The sequence below is a fragment of the Mauremys reevesii genome, linkage group 9 (genome assembly GCF_016161935.1).
Source record: "Mauremys reevesii isolate NIE-2019 linkage group 9, ASM1616193v1, whole genome shotgun sequence".
NCBI classification, from domain to species: Eukaryota; Metazoa; Chordata; order Testudines; family Geoemydidae; genus Mauremys; species Mauremys reevesii.
In genome coordinates this window covers 63,842,279-63,860,414 of record NC_052631.1, presented here as the reverse complement: position 1 = coordinate 63,860,414, position 18,136 = coordinate 63,842,279, and the positions used below count along the sequence as shown (strand labels likewise).

Below are 18,136 nucleotides of genomic sequence, written 5' to 3'. Positions count from 1 at the left end.
GCAGCCCTGGACATCACTATAGTGTCCTGACTCCAGTGGGGTCTTAGTTCCTGCCGATAGGCCTGGAGCTCACAGCCCCGCCCCCTTACCATGCAGCTCCGAGCGGGGAGTTGCTCAGGACCCACCTGAGCCACGCCGCTTTAGCTCTGTCCAGGGCCGCTCCTGGCTTACCCCCACCTCTCCACTCTCTCGGAGCCTCAGCGCGCCATGTCCATGAGCTGCCCTGGCCCCTGGACAGCACTGCAGCAGCCTGGCTCCAGCGGGACTGGAGCGCGCAGCCCTGCCCCCTTACCATGCAGCTCTGAGTGGGGTGGAGCTCAGGCCCCACCCAAGCCATGCCACTTTAGCTCTATCCAAGGCCGCTCCTATACGTGGCGTGCTGAGGCGCTGGGGGATGGGGGAAGGCTGGGCCGAGGCTGGGGCCAGGGCTGGAGAATTCTCGTGGGGGCCCCTGCGGGGCCCAGAGCCTGGGGAAAATTTCCCCACTTGTCCCCCTTGGGCAGCCCTGAGCCTATCAGCACCTCCTGCTCTCGCCCTGCACATCCCGATCAGCTGTTTCGTGGCATGCAGGAGGTTCTGGGAGGTGAGGGGGGAGGAGTGAGGGCATAGCAGGCTCAGGGGAGGGGGTGGGAAAGTGTTAAGTCGGGGCAGAGCCTGTGGCAGAGCCAGGGGTTGAGCACTGAGCACCCTCTGGCACATTGGAAACTTGGTGCCTGTGGCTCCAGCCCTGGAGTCAGTACCTATACAAGGAGCCGCATATTAACTTCTGAAGTGCCGCATGTGGGCCACCCCTGCACTACAGCATCTCAGAGCTCTTATGAGGTCTCAAGAGCATAAATACTAAACCAAGATTTTCTTGTCACAAGCTATTTCACAACCAGCTTTTGACTTTCCAGTTCCATTGGTCTTCCCAGCCTCGTCTTTCCTTCAGCGTCAGAAAAAAAGTTCTCTACAACTAGACATGTACTGGTGAACAGAATCTCCTCTTCCTACCACATAGATCTTCAGTTGGTGGGAATTTGTAAGGGATAATGCACAAACCAACCCTTTTGGCAAATGGTTGCACATCCACAACATTGGCTGGGTGCATATTGATAACTAAGTTCTGCTCTCTGTTATGCTGGTGTAGCTAAGGGGAGAATTCACTGCTCCAGAAACAGAAGGTCAGGAGGACAGGGCGGGTCTCAGTCTAAGATCACCAATGCAGAAAGCGTGAGTCAGTTAGATCAAAGAAGCGTTTTTGCTGTGGTTAGCAGGGTTCTTTGACTAGCAGTGGCTTAGATCATTCTGAATAGCATGAGGTAACCTCATGTATTATAGGGGTTTGTGTCATGCACATACAGAATGTTACAGGAAATGTTTGCTGCCTTGAAACTGTTACACCTTGAATAATATTTAAACCATTTATTCAGGGGCTTTGACTTTACTGAGGCTATGTCCCCACTGCAGAGCCTACGCTGGCATTGCTATGCTGGTATAGTCCCCTAGTGCACACACAGCAGAGGCTGACAGAAGGAAGAGTTCTGCTAGTGTAGGAACACCCCTCCCCAAATTTTTTTAGTTGTGCTGACAAAGGCACGCTGCCGTCAGAACAGCTGTGGCTACACTGGGGGGTTTGTGTTTCTAGATGGTGTGTTTTTTTCACACCTCTCACTGATGTAGTTGTGCTGGTATAAGTTTTAAGTGTAGACCAGGCCTGAGTCCTCTTTGGACACTGAAAGCCCTCGCTGCCCCTTCACCAAAGGCATTTACTCTTTGAAAATGAATGACCCTTCTTGCATGTATCTAAAATCACTCACCCCAGGCATGGCTGCACTTGCAGATGTAGAGTGCTGTGAATTAAACCAGCCCTCAGAGAGCACCATAGGGAAAGTGCTGCAGTGTGTTCACACTGTCAGATTCAAGCGCCCTGGCCACTTTAGAAGCTCTTGCAACACCACAAAGAGCAGTGCATTGTGATAGCTATCCCAGCATGCAAGTGGCTGCAACATGCTTTTCAAATGGGAGGAGGGAATGGAGTGTGACAGGGAGTGTGTTGTGTATATATGGGGGGAAAGAGAGTGGGTTTTGAGGGGGCTGAGAGCAGTGTAAGCAGAGTCAGGATGAGCTCTACCCTGACATCTGGTGGTGAATTATGGCAAGTGTGGAAAAGAATTTCAGGGGCTGATTGTGTTTGCATAGGCACACCCACCCTGCTTGGCATAGCCCATGGCAGCCTGGGATGGTTGCTTTGGCAGCTGTGGGATCCCCAGTTTCTTTGTTGTTGGGGCAGGAGAAGTGGAGTGTTGTCACCCTGATTGTGTGGATGAGAAACTGTGAAACTGCTTTGTGACAGGGAGTCTCACCATCAATTGAGTGGCACTCACTAGACAAGGGAGTGGGCTCCTTGTATGAGCCAAAAGCACCGATTGCATCTCCTCCTCTCTCCACTGTGGAATATCAGAGGTGATTTTTGATTCCCTTAAGAATCTAAATTACAGGTTACTGAGTTGAACTCACTAAAAGCTGAAATCGTTAAAGAGCTGTGCTAACTAGTAGAAGAGCCTGAAGCTATATAGCAGAGCAGCTGGTGGAGTGGAGCAATTTGTGGGACAGTTGGAGTGCCCACAGAGCAAGCAGAGTCTAGCAGTTTGCATGGATGGCTGGAGCGGATCACAGGATGGCTGGTGGAGCAGAGCAGCTGGCGGAGCAGAGCTGAGCAATTCGTGGGGAAGGCGGAAGCAGAATCCCATGGAGAAGGAGGGCAGTCAGCCCAGGACCATGTAAGGTGCCCCATTCTACCCAGGTTGGTGGAGAGGGAAACCCCTGCAGATAGACTCTTGAACTCTGGGGCTGCACTGACCCAGGACAGAGACTTTTGGGTTGCTGGACTCTTGGGACATTTAAGGTATTGGACTTTGGAGTCTTGGGGTGATTTTGGGGTTGCTGGACTCAAGAGCCCAGGGGAAAGGACACAGCCTAGTTGAGGTGTTTTCCCAATTTAATGCTATGTTGTTTATCTCTTGTTATTAAACATTTTCTGCTACACCAAGACTCTGTGCTTGCGAGAGGGGAAATATTGCCTCTTTGAGGCGCCCAGGGGTGTGTGTAAGATTTTCCCAGGTCACTGGGTGGGGGCTGAAGCTGGTTTGTATTACGTTGTAGGGAAGGGACCCCTATGTATTGAACCCGGCCCTTGCTGCTATCGATTTGGCCTGGCAGAAGGTTTACATCAGCATGCTGTCTTGTAAGTTCAGACAGCAGCAGACCCGTCTCTCTCATACACACTATCAACAGCAGCATTCCACAGTAATGGCTTGCTTTGTCCCAGAGCAGATAAGCATGTCAGCTGTCAAAAACAGAGCTTTGAAAGGGCGTTTCTGCATTCCTACAGCAGAGTTCAAATCAATGACAAGAGTGACCACATGACTTAAGGGAATTATGGGACGTTTCCGGAGGCCGATCAAAGCGCAGTAATGCAACTCCTCATTCACAATGATGCTGAGGCTTTTCAGCCGAAGCACAACAAGTGTTATGCTTCTCGTGGAGGTGGATTACCAGGAGCTCTCAAGCTGCAGAGTCCAGGCACTCTAGGTGCCTTGCCAGTGCGGATGGGTCGTGAGTTAGAGCGCCTGGAGCAGCTTTAATGCACTCTAACTTGCAAATGTAGCCAACTCCCAGCCACCAGCCAGGAGCATTAACCAAATGCTGCACCACAGAGAGCCTCTCTCATTCCTGGGGCAATTTAGCAAAAGGCCTTTGGATTGACCTTCGTGGAGACCATTTGATGGGAGCACTCCAGGCAGAGTCCTCCATGTGAGCATTTCCTGATGACCTTTGTACTTATGATTATGTGGCAGGAACTTTTTGTTTTCAGAGATCATTGATTTTAACACACATGCTTGCCTTCCTAGTTCTATACGCAGTGACTTGTCACTTTCAAACTTGAACCTCTGCAGCCCCATGTGGATATCTATGGCCAGTTTCCAATTATGTACTGTCCTTTAGTGACCTTGTTTTACCTTCATCACTGAAGGCAGATTTGAGGATTTAGTGCCTTTCAAACGTAGCTTCTTTAAACCACAACAACGTGTACTGGGCCAAATTTATCCCTGTAAAAGGGAGAAACAAGCCCTCTCTTCTCCTTTGTCAGAATTCCCTGGTACAACTGATTTCAGCTCTGTGGATAATACTCTGTAACACAATATAGTGTATAAGTTACACTGTGTGTTACCAAGTGGGTGGAAACTTACAAAAGAAGGGGTTGAATGTCATTCTGTTGTTAAATATTTTCTTCAGGAGCAGATCACTTGATTTGCATTTGAAAAGTCTGCAGTTAGCCTGGCTTTTCCCAAGTGACATAGGCTCCAGCAATAGAAACTTCTCAAATGTTTTACATTCATAATTGTCTGTATCACCAGCAGTGAAGGAAATCACTCACAGGTTCTAACAGAGGTGAAAGATTGAGGGAAAATCAACTCTCAGAATAAGAGCAACCTCCTTCCTGGGAGGAGAGGGCATCTCTGACATCAGTAATGAGACAATCTCCTCCCACATAATTGCTGCCACAGTTTGAGTGCAGAGAAACATGAGGTTTCACAGGAGCTGCTAGAGCTTCTCCCCAGTCCTCCTATTTATTGGTAAGTCTGGGAAGGGGGAAAAGCAGAAAACATGTAATAGAAAATGTAATAACTGGAGCCTGATAAATCTCAATAACTACCAGGAAAAAAACAGGGAAGCATCGTGATGTAGAGCAATGGGTACAGGATCAGCAGCCAGGATCTTCTGTGTTCTAATCCCAACTCTACCAGTGACTTGCTGTGCAATATTGAGCAGGTCATTTCACATCTCTACCTCAGTGTCTCCATTTTCATTGCGGTGTTGTGTAGATGACTTAGCTAATATCTGTACAAAGCTTGAAATGTGTTACTCAATATATGTAATATGCCTTTGAAAATATTTTTAATGATTTGTAATTAATTCTTTGTTTCACTCTAGACACAAAGAAGGGAGCAATCCCCAAATCTTTTTATTAGTATTTAATCCAATGGCCTGTATTGTCTGTTTATATAATGGTTTTGTTACAATATTTTACAGGCTAGAATTCTGAGATAGGGTTTATAACAAGATTAGCCCTTACACAGCGCTAGAGCACGGCTCTGTGTTTGCATGAAAGACACTATAAAGAATAGAGTCGTATTACATGGATGTTTCTGATAGCTGGTTAGAGCTGCATAGTAACTACGTGAATCCACCAGCCATTTCCATCTGCCTAGTGGCACAGCCTGTGTGGGAGCCACTGGGCCCTGTGGAAGTGCCTGTGGAGCTGCCATGCCATGGCCAGGAGATGAAGATTATAACTCACATGGAGAACCCCTGTACTAATCTTGTGTTTTTCAGCTTCTCATGGAGTAGAGGCATTGGCCTTCCATTAATGAAACACAAAAGTCCATTCCCTGAAATGGTGAGTTTACTTGTACTTTTCAATATGGACAGACCCAGCCTAGCCCAGCCCCTAAGTCTCTCCAGGTATTTGCTGTTATAAATGAACCAGAGCGGTAGCATCATCTCCTATGTATATTGGCTCAGAAGGTCTCCAACCTTTTTAAGCACAAGATCACTTTTTGAATTTAAGTGCAACCCAGGATCTACCTCAAAGAAAATGTAGAAACAACAGTAATCGCAGTGTTGCTCCACCCCTGCCCCACACTATCCCCAAGGCCATGCTCCTACCTTACCCCTTCTCCGAAACCCCGCCCCACTCACTCCATTCCCCCTCCCTCTGTTGCTCACTCTCCCCAACTCTCACTCACTTTCACCCGGCTTGGACAGAGGTTTGGGGTGCATGAGAGGGTGAGGGCTCTGGGCCAGGGCCGAGGGGTTTGGACTGTGGGAGGGGCCAGGCTGAGCCTGGGGCAGGGGGTTGGAGTGCAGGAGGGGGTCCAGGGTGTGGGCTCTGGAAGGGAGTTTAGGTGCAGGAGGGAGCTCAGGCCTGGGGCAGGGGTTGGGGTGCAGGAAAGAGTGCAGGGTGTTGGCTCCGGGAGGGGGCTCAGGGCTCAGGAAGTGGGTTGGGGTGAAGGAGGGGTTCAGGGCTGGGGCAGGGGGTTGGGGTACAGGAGGGATTTGGGGTGTGGGCTCTGTCTAGGTACCACTTACCTCAGGTGGATCCCAGGAGGCAGCGCAGCAGAGCTAAGGCAAGCTCCCTGCCTGCCCTGGCCTCCTGCCACTCCCGGAAGTGGCTGGCATGTCTGGCAGCAGCTTCTTGGGGGAGTATTACTTACAATTTTTGAACAAGGCATTTAAAGTTGTTAGTTCTCCTTTGTTGGGGTCAGGGGCGGCTCCAGACCCCAGCACGCCAAGCGTGTGCTTGGGGCGGCATGCTGCGGGGGGCGCTCTGCCTGTCGCCGGGAGGGCGGCAGGCGGCTCCGGTGGACCTCCCACAGGCGTGCCTGCGGAGGGTTCGGTGCAGCCGCGGGACCACCGGACCCTCCGCAGGCACACCTGCGGGAGGTCCACCGGAGCCACGGGACTGGCGACCGGCAGAGCGCCTCCCGTGGCATGCCGCCCTGCTTGGGGCGGCAAAATGTCTAGAGCCGCCCCTGGTTGGGGTAGGTAGCAGAGCAGTGCCAAGAGAGGAATAGAACAGGAAGGCGGCAGAATTGAGACCTTTCAAAGTTTTGGCCCAAGCGAGGGGGGAATGAGGGCGTCATTTGAGCTCTGCGCCTCAGGTACCAAAATGGTGTGGGCCGGCCCTGCATGAGGGAGGAACGAGGGAAAATGGTGAATCACATGTCCAAGAAATCTCACTGCTCTGGAGCATGGATGAGGGATTTCATGTGGGGCAGGTCTGGTGGATCCATAACTGCAGAGATCCAAAATGCATGTCCCCCTGAAGGGGGATATTGGATGACTCAGATAGAGTGATGCTTACTGCAGTATCTTATAGCCATGTGGTAGTCTAGGGCAGTGGTCTCCAAAGTGGGTGTTTTGCTTCAGCAAAAATGGTAGAGCCGGCACGGCACGGGGTGCGTGCTCAAAAGTTTTTTACTGATGGGGGTGCGCGATCAAAAAAGTTTGGAGACCACTGGTTTGGGGAAGATGATTTCCATCCAGGAAATTCAGCAGCTCCCATACAGTCTGCTCAGGCTGCAGGCTGCGAGGAGGCTTTGGCCCACAGTATACTTCTGTCAAAGAATTTTTTTTAAAAAAAGCTCTTTTTATCTTCAAGGGAGAGGCCATGTGGGTTCTTAGGCTTTGTTCTTAAGCCAAAAGGAAGAATGACATTTACTCAATCTTCTTTCCACAGCAAAGGACTGAACAATCATCTCCAAAGAAATACAGACATGGGCTGGACCTTAAGACTTCTCCAGAGTAGGATTTAAAGGTGGGATGTTAGTATGTGTTAGCTAACACGTTGGAACAGGCTAGTGTAGACAAGGCATACTGCCTCTGACACATGCTAAGGCCTATGCTTTAACTCAAGCAGTTTAGCATATGTGTAAAATTGGACACAGCCTTGTCTACACTAGATGTTTCAAATGTACTAGCATGTGCTAATGTGACAGTCATGATCTTGGCTTATGTACTGAGTACCTCTCAAGCAAAAAGCATGAGCTGTTACAGCATGAGCTAGAGAGACATGACTCCTTAGTTAGGACAGCAACAACTCCTCTCCTCTATGGATTGGGTACAGCAGAGGACCTGTACTCACGAGCGGGTTACACTACACCACATCTTTTATCCTAGACAGGGCCTTAGTCTGTCCATAGAGATGTGAGTTTTGATTTGGCATTTCTTTCTGCCCACCTTGGTCATCAAACCCTAACTAAAAAGCTGGGTCTACTGACCAATGCAAAGTGTTATAACCTGCTGGTTTGGGGATGATGCATGAAGCAGAAAATTTCACATTCTGCTCTTTCAACTACCCAGCTCAACTCCCACAGCTGGCTGCTAGAAATTATGGGTTCAAATTTTAACCAGAAAAAAATACAATTATAAACACCTTCTCTGTGAAGTCACTTCAGCTTCTTCCATCTTTATCTCTGTTCTTTAGAGAGGAGTGACATGAGCCCTAAGGCCTACCAGTACAGGGGCAAGAGAGTAGAAGCAGCAAAGCCCAACCTTAGTAAAAGCATCTCTGTGAACGGTCAGAATTAGCACTAGACCTCTGCTTATTGACTGGTTGATTTATAGCCTGTCTTGTGCTGGAGCATCCTGAGGTTTTTATTTACAAACTGAAAATATTAACTACATTTAACTACCCCCGAACTCCCCTCCATTTCTTCCCTCCTTCACCTCTTTCCTGTATTGTTCATTCCGCCCACAGTCTCCCACATTAGACTATCTCCCACAGTATTCTTGCCAGCAAGTTAAAGAAGTATGGGCTGGATGAATGGACAGTAAGGTGGATAGAAAACTGGCTAGATGGTCGGGCTCAACGGGTAGTGATCAATGGTTCCATGTCTAGTTGGCAGCCGGTATCAAGTGGAGTGCCCCAAGGGTCGGTGCTGGGGCCAGTTTTGTTCAATATCTTCATTAACGATCTGGAGGATGGTGTGGACTGCACCCTTAGCAAGTTTGCAGATGACACTAAACTGGGAGGAGTGGTTGATATGCTGGAGGGTAGGGATAGGATACAGAGGGACCTAGACAAATTAGAGGATTGGGCCAAAAGAAATATGATGAGGTTCAACAAGGACAAGTGCAGAGTCCTGCACTTAGGACGGAAGAATCCCATGCACTGCTACAGACTAGGGACCGAATGGCTGGGCAGCAGTTCTGCAGAAAAGGACCTAGGGGTTACGGTGGATGAAAAGCTGAATATGAGTCAACAGTGTGCCCCTGTTGCCAAGAAGGCTAATGGCATTTTGGGTTGTATAAGTAGGGGCATTTCCAGCAGATCGAGGGATGTGATCATTCCCCTCTATTCAGCACTGGTGAGGCTCATCTGGAGTACTGTGTCCAGTTTTGGGCCCCACACTACAAGAAGGATGTGGACAAATTGGAGAGAGTCCAGCGGAGGGCAACAAAAATGATTAGGGGGCTGGAGCACATGACTTATGAGGAGAGTCTGAGGGAACTCGGTTTGTTTAGCCTGCAGAAGAGAAGAATGAGGGGGGATTTGATAGCTGCTTTCAACTACCTGAAAGGGGGTTCCAAAGAGGATGGATCTAGATTGTTCTTAGTGGTAGAAGATGACAGAACAAGGAGTAATGGTCTCAAGTTGCAGAGGGGGAAGTTTAGGTTGGACATTAGGAAAAACTTTTTCACTAGTAGGGTGGTGAAGAACTGGAATGGGTTACCTAGAGAGGTGGTGGAATCTCCTTCCTTAGAGGTTTTTAAGGTCAGGCTTGACAAAACCCTGGCTGGGATGATTTAGTTGGGTTTGGTCCTGCTTTGAGCAGGGGGTTGGACTAGATGACCTCTTGAGGTCCCTTCCAACCCTGAGATTCTATGCTTCTATGCCCTAAAGGAGCTTACTAGGAGTCTGATACTGCAGGACTGATGGCAGCAGGAGTTCTGTTACTGAGCAGGATTGAGCCCTAATAGTGGGTAGAAACACCAGCATTTCAAATACTGGTATTTTCCCATTTTTGTTCCAATAAACGAAAACATTAACATATCAAGTTTTGCTCCAAACTATTTTGAAATGGAAAATGTTATTTCAAACACCATTTTAAAAACAAAAATGTCATTTTTTCTCTCATTTCTTCAGAAGATTCTGAATTCAACAAAGCCACATTTTCATGGGAACTTTTTGTGCATGAGAGAAAAATAATGAGCATTTCTGTCTTTCATTTATGTTGATAATTATAATTCCTTGTTCCTGTTGTTGTGAGTTCCAGGTGTTATATACATAAATCAGTAAAATGCACTGTAACCAATTTCAAAGGAATCCTAATTGCTTTGTCAGGAAAGTTCAGGTTGTTTCTACCCAAAGCTTTAGTTGAGCTTGGCCTGTGGATTTAGGGGCTATAGGAGATCGACTGGTACAGTGGAGAAAGCACAACATTGGAGCCAGGAGACCTGGTCCCTGACCTTGATTGTACCATGGTGCCTATGTCACCTCAATTTCACCTCTCTTTGGCTCAATTTCCAGGCTCTAAAATGGGGAGACTATTGAATTACTTTAGTAAAGCATATGGAGATGTATGGTAGAAAAGCACCATCAGTATGTGATCACTGCATAGTCTTAGGCCTGGTCTACACTAGGCGTTTAAACCGGTTTTAGGAGCGTAAAACTGATTTAACGCCACACCCGTCCACACTGAGAGGCCCTTTATATCGGTATAAAGGGCTCTTTAAACCGGTTTCGGTACTCCTCCCTAACGAGAGGAGTAGCGCTAGTATTGGAATTACCATATCGGATTAGGGTTAGTGTGGCCGCAGATCGATGGTATTGGCCTCCGGGCGGTATCCCACAGTGCACCACTGACCGCTCTGGACAGCAATCTGAACTCGGATGCAGTGGCCAGGTAGACAGGAAAAGCCCCGCGAACTTTTGAATATTTCCTGTTTGCCTAGCGTGGAGCTCAGATCAGCACGTGTGGCGATGCAGTTAAAAATCAAAATAAAGAAAGAGCTCCCGCATGGACCATGCGGATGTGATCGCTGTAAGGGCAGGCAAATCTGTTCTATCAGCGCTCCATTACAGAAGACGAAGTTCAAAATCATTTTTAAAAAATCTCCAGACAGACGCCATAGCAGGGGCTCAGCGCACTGCTGCGTGACAAACGTAACGGAAAGCCAAAGAATCAAATGGACGCTCATGGACTGGAGGACTCAAGCTATCCCACAGTTCCTGCAGTCTCCGAAAAGTATTTGCATTCTTGGCTGAGCTCCAAATGCTTCTAGGGTCAAACACAGTGTCCACGGTGGGTCAGGGCATAGCTCGGCAATTTACGCACCCCCCCACCCACCCCCAGAAGTGAAAGGGAAAACAATCCTCTCTTGACTCTTTAACATGTCACCCTATCTTTACTGAATGCTGCAGATAGACCCGATGCTGCAGCACTCAACACCAACATCCTTGCTCCCCCGCACCATGGGTGGCTGATGGTGCAAAACGACTGATCACTGTCCTCATCATCAGCCTATTGGCACATGGGGCAGTGCAAAAGGACTGGTAACCATGCAGACTAGCATCGGTGAGGTCTATCAAGGGTGCCTGGCCCTAATTTTTCCTGGTAGATGGTGCAGTATGGCTGATAACCATTGTTGTCATAGCAACAGGGGGCTGAGCTCTGTCAGCCCCCACCCTTCATGTGTAAAAAAAAAGATTCAATTGCCCCTGGACTAGCAGAGGGATGCTGGGCTCCTCTCCTCCACACTCCTTACTGTCCTGTCTGGACTATCATAGCAGCTGGAGGCTGCCTTCCACTCATTTCTCACTAACAAGTCAGTGTGTCTTATTCCTGCATTCTTTATTACTTCATCACACAAGTGGGGGGACAATGCTACGGTAGCCCAGGAAGGCTGGAGGAAGAATGGAATCAACAGGTGGGGTTGTTGCAGGAGCACCCCCTGTGAATAGCATACAGCTCATAATTTCTGCAGGATCTGACACAGAGTAGCTGTGCTCTCTGATACAGTGGTTCTCTAGTACACTTGCCCATATTCTAGGCAGGACTGATTCTATTTTTAGATACCAAAAAGGAGAGATTGACTCTGGGAGTCATTCCCAATTTTGGCTTTTGCGCCCCTGGCTAAGAGCAGCCAGGGGCACTTATGACAGCAGCAAATGGTGCAAAATGACTGGTAGCCATGATCATCTTTTTACCAATCTATGGATTGGTAGATGGTACAGTATGGCTGGTAACCATCTCTGCTGTCATGCAAAAGCAAAAGCATGCTGCTGTGTAGTGCTGCTGAATTGCCTCTGTCAGCGGCCTCTAGTACACATATGGTGACAGTCACAAAAGGCAAAATAGGCTCCATGATTGCCATGCTATGACATCTGCCAGGGCAATCCAGGGAAAAAATGCGCGAAATGCTTGTCTGCAGTTGCTTTCCCAGAGGAAGGAGTGACTGACGACATTTACCCAGAACCACCCGCGACAATGATTTTTGCCCCATCAGGCACTGGGATCTCAACCCGGAAATTCCAAGGGGCGGGGGAGGCTGCGGGAACTATGGGATAGCTACGGAATAGCTACCCACAGTGCAACGCTCCAGTAATCGACGCTAGCCTCGGACCGTGGACGCACACCACCGATTTAATGTGTTTAGTGTGGCCGCGCGCACTCGATTTTATACAATCTGTTTTAGAAAACCGGTTTATGCAAATTCGGAATAGTCCCGTAGTGTAGATGTACCCTTACTCTTCCCTCTGTATCCTCAGCCACAGAACGCTTCCAGTTCTATGTTGAGTTTTGAAGATTCCACACATTCTGCTTATAAAGAAGTCTGCAGACCCCTCTTAGAAGCTGATGCAGGGTACCTGGGGGCAGCCAACTCTTATTTCATCAGCAGGATTCAAAGCTTTCCTGCGATGAAGGCAGCAGGGCGCATGTCTAGAAAAAAAATGAGCCAGAAATGAAGTCAGGGAGATGAAGATTTAGACCTTGATTCTGCAGCCCTTACTCACATGAGCAGAGGTTGCAGAAGTGGTCCCACCAGTAGCATGGCAGAGGAACAAAATATTTACTTTCAAACTGCCATCTTTATTTATTTGAATAGTTGTCTATTGTTGAACTTATAACTATTCCTAAAAGAGCTGCAATTGCTACTAAATTGGCCTCAAAGATTGTGAACATAAAAATGTAAGAATGGCCTTATTGAGTCAGATCTAGCCGAGTATCCTTTCTTCCAACAGTGGCCAAAGCCAGATGATTCTAAGGGAATTAACAGAACAGGGCAATTCAGTGATCTATCCCCTGTCCTCCAGTCCCAGCATCTGGCAGTCAGAAGCCGATATTGTAAGTCTCCATGCAGCTGTATTTCAGGGAGATTGTTTATGTTATATTCTTCCTGAGGTCTAGGAATTTTGTAATAGTCTGCAATTAGTCTTGTCTTTTGAAGGTGATACTGAACTGGAATCTGGATGTAATATTTGCTTATTTAGAAGTGTCACCAGTGGGAGAATTAAGTAATATAGATACACAGATATCGATATTGATGTATTTGTCTATACGTTGTGTCCTTACGATAGCATGCAGAGTACATGTACTGCAGCACCCCACCCCCTCCTCCAACACAGGTTATAAATAGCAGTGCAGATGGTAACGCACTGCTTAGATGAGTAGAGTAAAGACACACCAGAACCTTAGGGTATGTACCCTACACAGCTCTCGACACACCTAAGCAGTGCCTCCCCCGTCTACACTGGTATTTTTAGCAGCGTAGTGTCCCACTGCTGGGGTCCTTTCATGCCACAGGGAAAGGATCCGGCAGCTCCCTGCTGCCAGAGCCTTTCCCCACTGCCTTCCCCCTTCATTGCCACATGTAGCGACTCACTGCAGTGAGGCTGTAGCTTTTTTTCACTGTGGTGTGTAGCTAGACTTGTAATATCTGCACCCCACACTCCTGGCCATAGACAGAAAACTATCACTGAGAGCAGGTCTGAGGAGTACACCCTAGACATGTGCAGAAGCAGCCGCTTCATTCCAATGTGTCGTATTCTTGCCATTCCTATTTCCTCCATCCCTCATCCTTAATCCTGTTCAGACCCAAGAGGAATAGTCACTGCAATAAGAATGTGTAGCACAAAACTCCCCAAGATTTAAACCCATTCACTGATTGATTGACCAAACTCACCATGTGTGTGAAGTGCAGGAAAAGCACCACGAAGAGGGCCCCAATGGTGATGAAACCGCAGAGCACAGAAACTGCAAATATGGCACATACTGCTTTGGATGTACTCCTTGCCTTCATATCCTCTGATCCTGAACAAGTCAATTGGAAATAAAGGGTGAATGTGGTGGTATTGCACTGGTTGGCAACTAATGCCACTTTCACTGGAGTAGTGGTCTTTTCAGGAGGGAATTTATAATGTCTTTTCTACATCTTGAATATTGTGTTAATATTATTGGGTTTTTCTATGTGCTGTAAGTACCAGCGGCTCTTTTCTCTTCCAGAGCTGAGAAGCAAAAGATACGGAAATAGAAAAGGAAATATTAGCAATGCAGGAGCTGGGTGGGAACATGTGACAGCCTGGTATATTGGAATTCAAGAATTGCAATAACCTCCTTCTGCAATTCAATTGGGGTCCAAAATCTAAGATATGCACATTAGAGTGAAAATGGAGCAGGCCCCTTTTGACAAGGTGAAACCAAAATTGATCCTTTTGTCAAAATACCTTTCAAACTACTTTACAAATCGAATCAATGTGATTTCTCTCTATCACTGCTGACCCTGGTGTGGGAGGGGGTGGGGAAATCAGACCTCTTTCTGGGCTTATTGAACACTCAGGCTATCCCTATTACTGATGCTGAGAGCTGTATCAAATCTGCTACATAATCTGCATTTTCCTATTTTGAACTGAGGTTTTGTTGATGGCTCAGTGTCCTTCAGTGCTCAGCATATCATCCATCACATACCCACCAGTATCTGCATTTCTATGGTTGAAATGAGGTTCAGACACAATTAATGTGATGCGTCTGGTTTGCTGTGGTACTTTGAAGATGACGCTATAGACTCCGCTGTCGCTGAGCTGCAGGTTCTGAAGGAGCAGAGAAGCATTTTCAGGGAAAAATTCAGTCCGGCCTTGGTATGTGGGATGTATATAATTATATCCAGAGCAGCGGGTGGGAATCCCCTCAGCACTGACAGAGCAGTTAGTCACTGTGTACAAAACTAATGGATTAGGGTTGTTACTGAAATTCCACTGAATGGACAGAGGAGAGGGAAATGGCCCCTGGAGCCTATAGGAGACGGGCAGAAGGACAGAATGACTGACAGTTCCATTAACTGAATCCAGAGGAACGTCAATGAGAAGAGCCTGGGAGAAACCTGCAATAAACCAACACAAATAGAGATCAGCAAATCACCCACCCCTGATTCAGGAGAGCGAATGCAGCCACCATTGTTCTCTCACCACCAGTGTGCATGACAGTTCCTGTTTCTAGAGCCTAACATGGGGGCTCTTTTGGACACACAGATACTTGTTATTGTGGGACTGAGCCAGTCCAGTTTGCAAGGGAAAAAATCCTACTCTCCCACCCCTTCCAAGCCTGGGTGTGTGAGGAAAACAAGCTCTCTACCCCCAAGGAGCACCTCTCCATTGTGTTTCTTCTACAGCTGGAGCCATGCAGGGAGTGGGAAGCCCATGGTAGCTCTCTGTGCTGTACAGCTCCAAAGGGAGGGAAAGTGGCCGGGGAACCTTTTTAGAAAGGCGATGGAGCAAAAATGGTGATGGAAGGAGGTTCTGGATCCTTTGCCCCACAAATGTTGTCTGGGCCTGGCCACTTTTTGGATCCCCCAGAAGTTGGAATCAATGCATGTGGAAGAGGCCTTTGCTCTTACTACTGTTGCAGCTGCTGTGTTTGTTTTGCATCCACAGTTCCTGCACTCTTCGTCTTCTGTGAGACTCCAGTACAACCCAACTACTGAGTTTTATATTGGAGGGAGCCCTGTCCTCCCCCCAAATTGTTATATAATAGGGGCAGACAGAGATCTTCAGCTCACTATGCCACTCCTTCCCAGTGCACAGGAATGTCCTCACACAGACTTGCAGTGAAATATCAAAAGGTGTGTATTACAACTGATTAACGTTTTTTATGCAAAATTTTGCAAACATCGTACATAAGCAGATTTAGAAACCAATTTACTTAAGATGGTACAACCAATTTCAAATTGAGTGTCTTCTATTGATTTACCAATTTAAGCTAAGTTGATGCAGGGCATTCTGGATCTGAAATTAGTTTTAATGAAATGTTTGAGTTGATTTAATTAAATGGGTTTCCAAACTAGCTTAATTGGGTTCTTGGTTCTCAATCAACTGTTTGTAGACAAGCCTTAAGCCTTTGTGTTTTGCTCTCATTTCATCTTCTTCCCTCACTGACACCCTCTTCCTAACTAGGCATTGGAGGAGGCAACTGAAGGCTTTTAGTCACAATCTCTGTCCCTCTGGAGGTGTGACCATAATAGCATTCTACAACCATAACCAAGGGGAAAGATGCCCATTGGAATAGGGGGCTTCGTCTGGGGCTGCAGAACCCTGGATACTCATGGGGCTTCTGTAGGTATGGGGTGAATGGAAGCCTGTACTAAATGTGTACTGGGTCAGGAGTCAGCCTACAAAAACCTTCCATTTCACACAGTTGGATAATGGAGCCTGGGCACAAGAGAGACTAAGGGAAAGGGGTGTCTAATTGTTGCTGGCAGTGCATCCCAGGTGCAAAGACTCTGGCAGAGCTGTATATGCTGTTGATCTCTTTCTGTGGATGACTTTGTGAAGAGCTGGTGCAGAGGAAAGAGGTGGCCCTCCACTGCAGCTGCAGAGGGGAGCAGCAGAGCTGAAGGAGTCTGATGAGGGATCTCCCCCGACCAAGCACCGCAATAGCTGTAATCACCATGGCTAGCTTAGGGGACGGAGCCTCCGAACCAGACCAGGCAGCATTTCCCCTAAGGGCGGATACAGACCTGCTCAAACTCTGGACTTCACTAACCATGGACAACAAACGGTGAGCGGGGGGCAGCAGAGGATGGGGGAGGGAGAAATGACTGGTAAAGGGCCATTGTCTTATTGGAAGTTGACATCAGCAGCTGTCGAACTGAGCTAAAGACAAAGTGGGATTGGGGAGTCATATTTAGTATTCAGATCTATCTGAGTTTTTATTGCTGTTTTCACACATTCATTCTGTGTCCCCTTTTCCCCTAATAAATTTGTCCTTGTTTCATGCAAAGACACAGTGCTTGTAAGCAGAGAAGAATTGTCTGTTAATGGGACCCAGGGAAGGTATCTGGCTTTTCCTAGGTTTCTGAGTTGGGGAAGGAGGGTCAAGCCAGTGTGTTTGTTAATTCTGAGAGGAATCCAATGATATTTGAATCCAGCCCTTTATGCTGCTGGCAATACCCGGAAGGAGGATTATTCTATAGAACACCTGCTCCTGACCCCAAATCTGACTATCCCCAACACTTGGGAGTGTTTAGATTCTGAACCTGGATTCAGATCCAAGTTCATGGAGAGCTTCTATCTTTGGGGAGAGTTAAAGCAAAACCCCAGCTCAGAACATCCCCAGACTTTGGACTGTTTAAAATCTGAATCTGACTTTGGCACCTTAAGCCGATCTATGATTTTAGATCAAAAATTCCCAGTTCTGTCCCATTCCCCAACTTACCAAGAATGAGAAGGATGAAAAAGCAGCTCTGGACCCTCCTGGAAAACATTGTGTGTCTCCAAGCTCAGACAGTGGCCCCAGCAGCACCTATGCGGGAGGAGGGTGATGTGTCACTGATCTCATGATTCAAGCAAATGGCTCTGAAATGTCCTCTGTGCTGAGGAAGGAAGTTGATACCACTGGGAGAGTTAATGTCCTTTAAGCACTTCCCCTCTTTTAAAACCTGTGAGTGACTGTCTTAACAGCTGGAGAACATGTGTGTGATTTTCATGTGTCAGCTGAAAGGACTCTCCTATTTCTCTTGAGACAGAGGAGAATCTCCTTTAGGTGTTGGTAATATAGAGTTCATGACACACAGCTGAGTCCTAATTCCCATCTGGTCCAGGGCATACATTTTAACTTAGGCTGGTCTGCTGTGCTATATTTCATAACACTCTTGCATCCCTCCACAGGGCTCATGTCTCACACTCATTCTGCTCCCCTTCATCCAACCACGTGGTGAAGCAGCTGTATAGACAACTTTTTATTTATTTTGGGACGCTAGAGTTAAAAAATAGTAAAATAATAGTTGTTAAATGTCACTTTAAGGAGTAGTTTTGTACCATGATCAAATATATCACTTTCAATTAAGTGAGATAATTGAGCTTCTCTTTCAAATACTTTCCTTTATCAGTGCAATCCCTAGTTTCTGGGAGGTGGTTAAGGCCCCCCAAGTCTCCAGATGTCTACGCCCACGTGGAGGGAAGCTGTGGTGCTTCACAAAATTTTCCTGTTCTTTACTCCCCACATGGGTTGGGATGAAGTCCAAAGAATCCTCTTATCTTTGCCCCCAAATGGCAAAGATAATGCTATTGTCCCCAAATGGCAGGGGAAAGAAT

At 47.4% G+C, this 18,136-nt stretch overlaps 1 protein-coding gene across 1 annotated transcript; it reads right to left on the bottom strand.

Annotated features, from left to right (window-relative positions):
• Positions 1 to 12,196: 12,196 nt before the first annotated feature.
• Positions 12,197 to 17,374, bottom strand: LOC120372227. The gene is made up of 4 exons (XM_039489142.1): positions 17,259 to 17,374; positions 14,521 to 14,928; positions 13,735 to 13,862; positions 12,197 to 12,491 (listed from the first exon to the last, which is right to left on the bottom strand). Exons 1-4 carry the CDS (start codon positions 17,305 to 17,307, stop codon positions 12,444 to 12,446), a joined length of 633 nt encoding a protein of 210 aa, XP_039345076.1. The 5' UTR covers positions 17,308 to 17,374; the 3' UTR covers positions 12,197 to 12,443.
• Between the last annotated feature and the right edge of the window lie 762 nt (positions 17,375 to 18,136).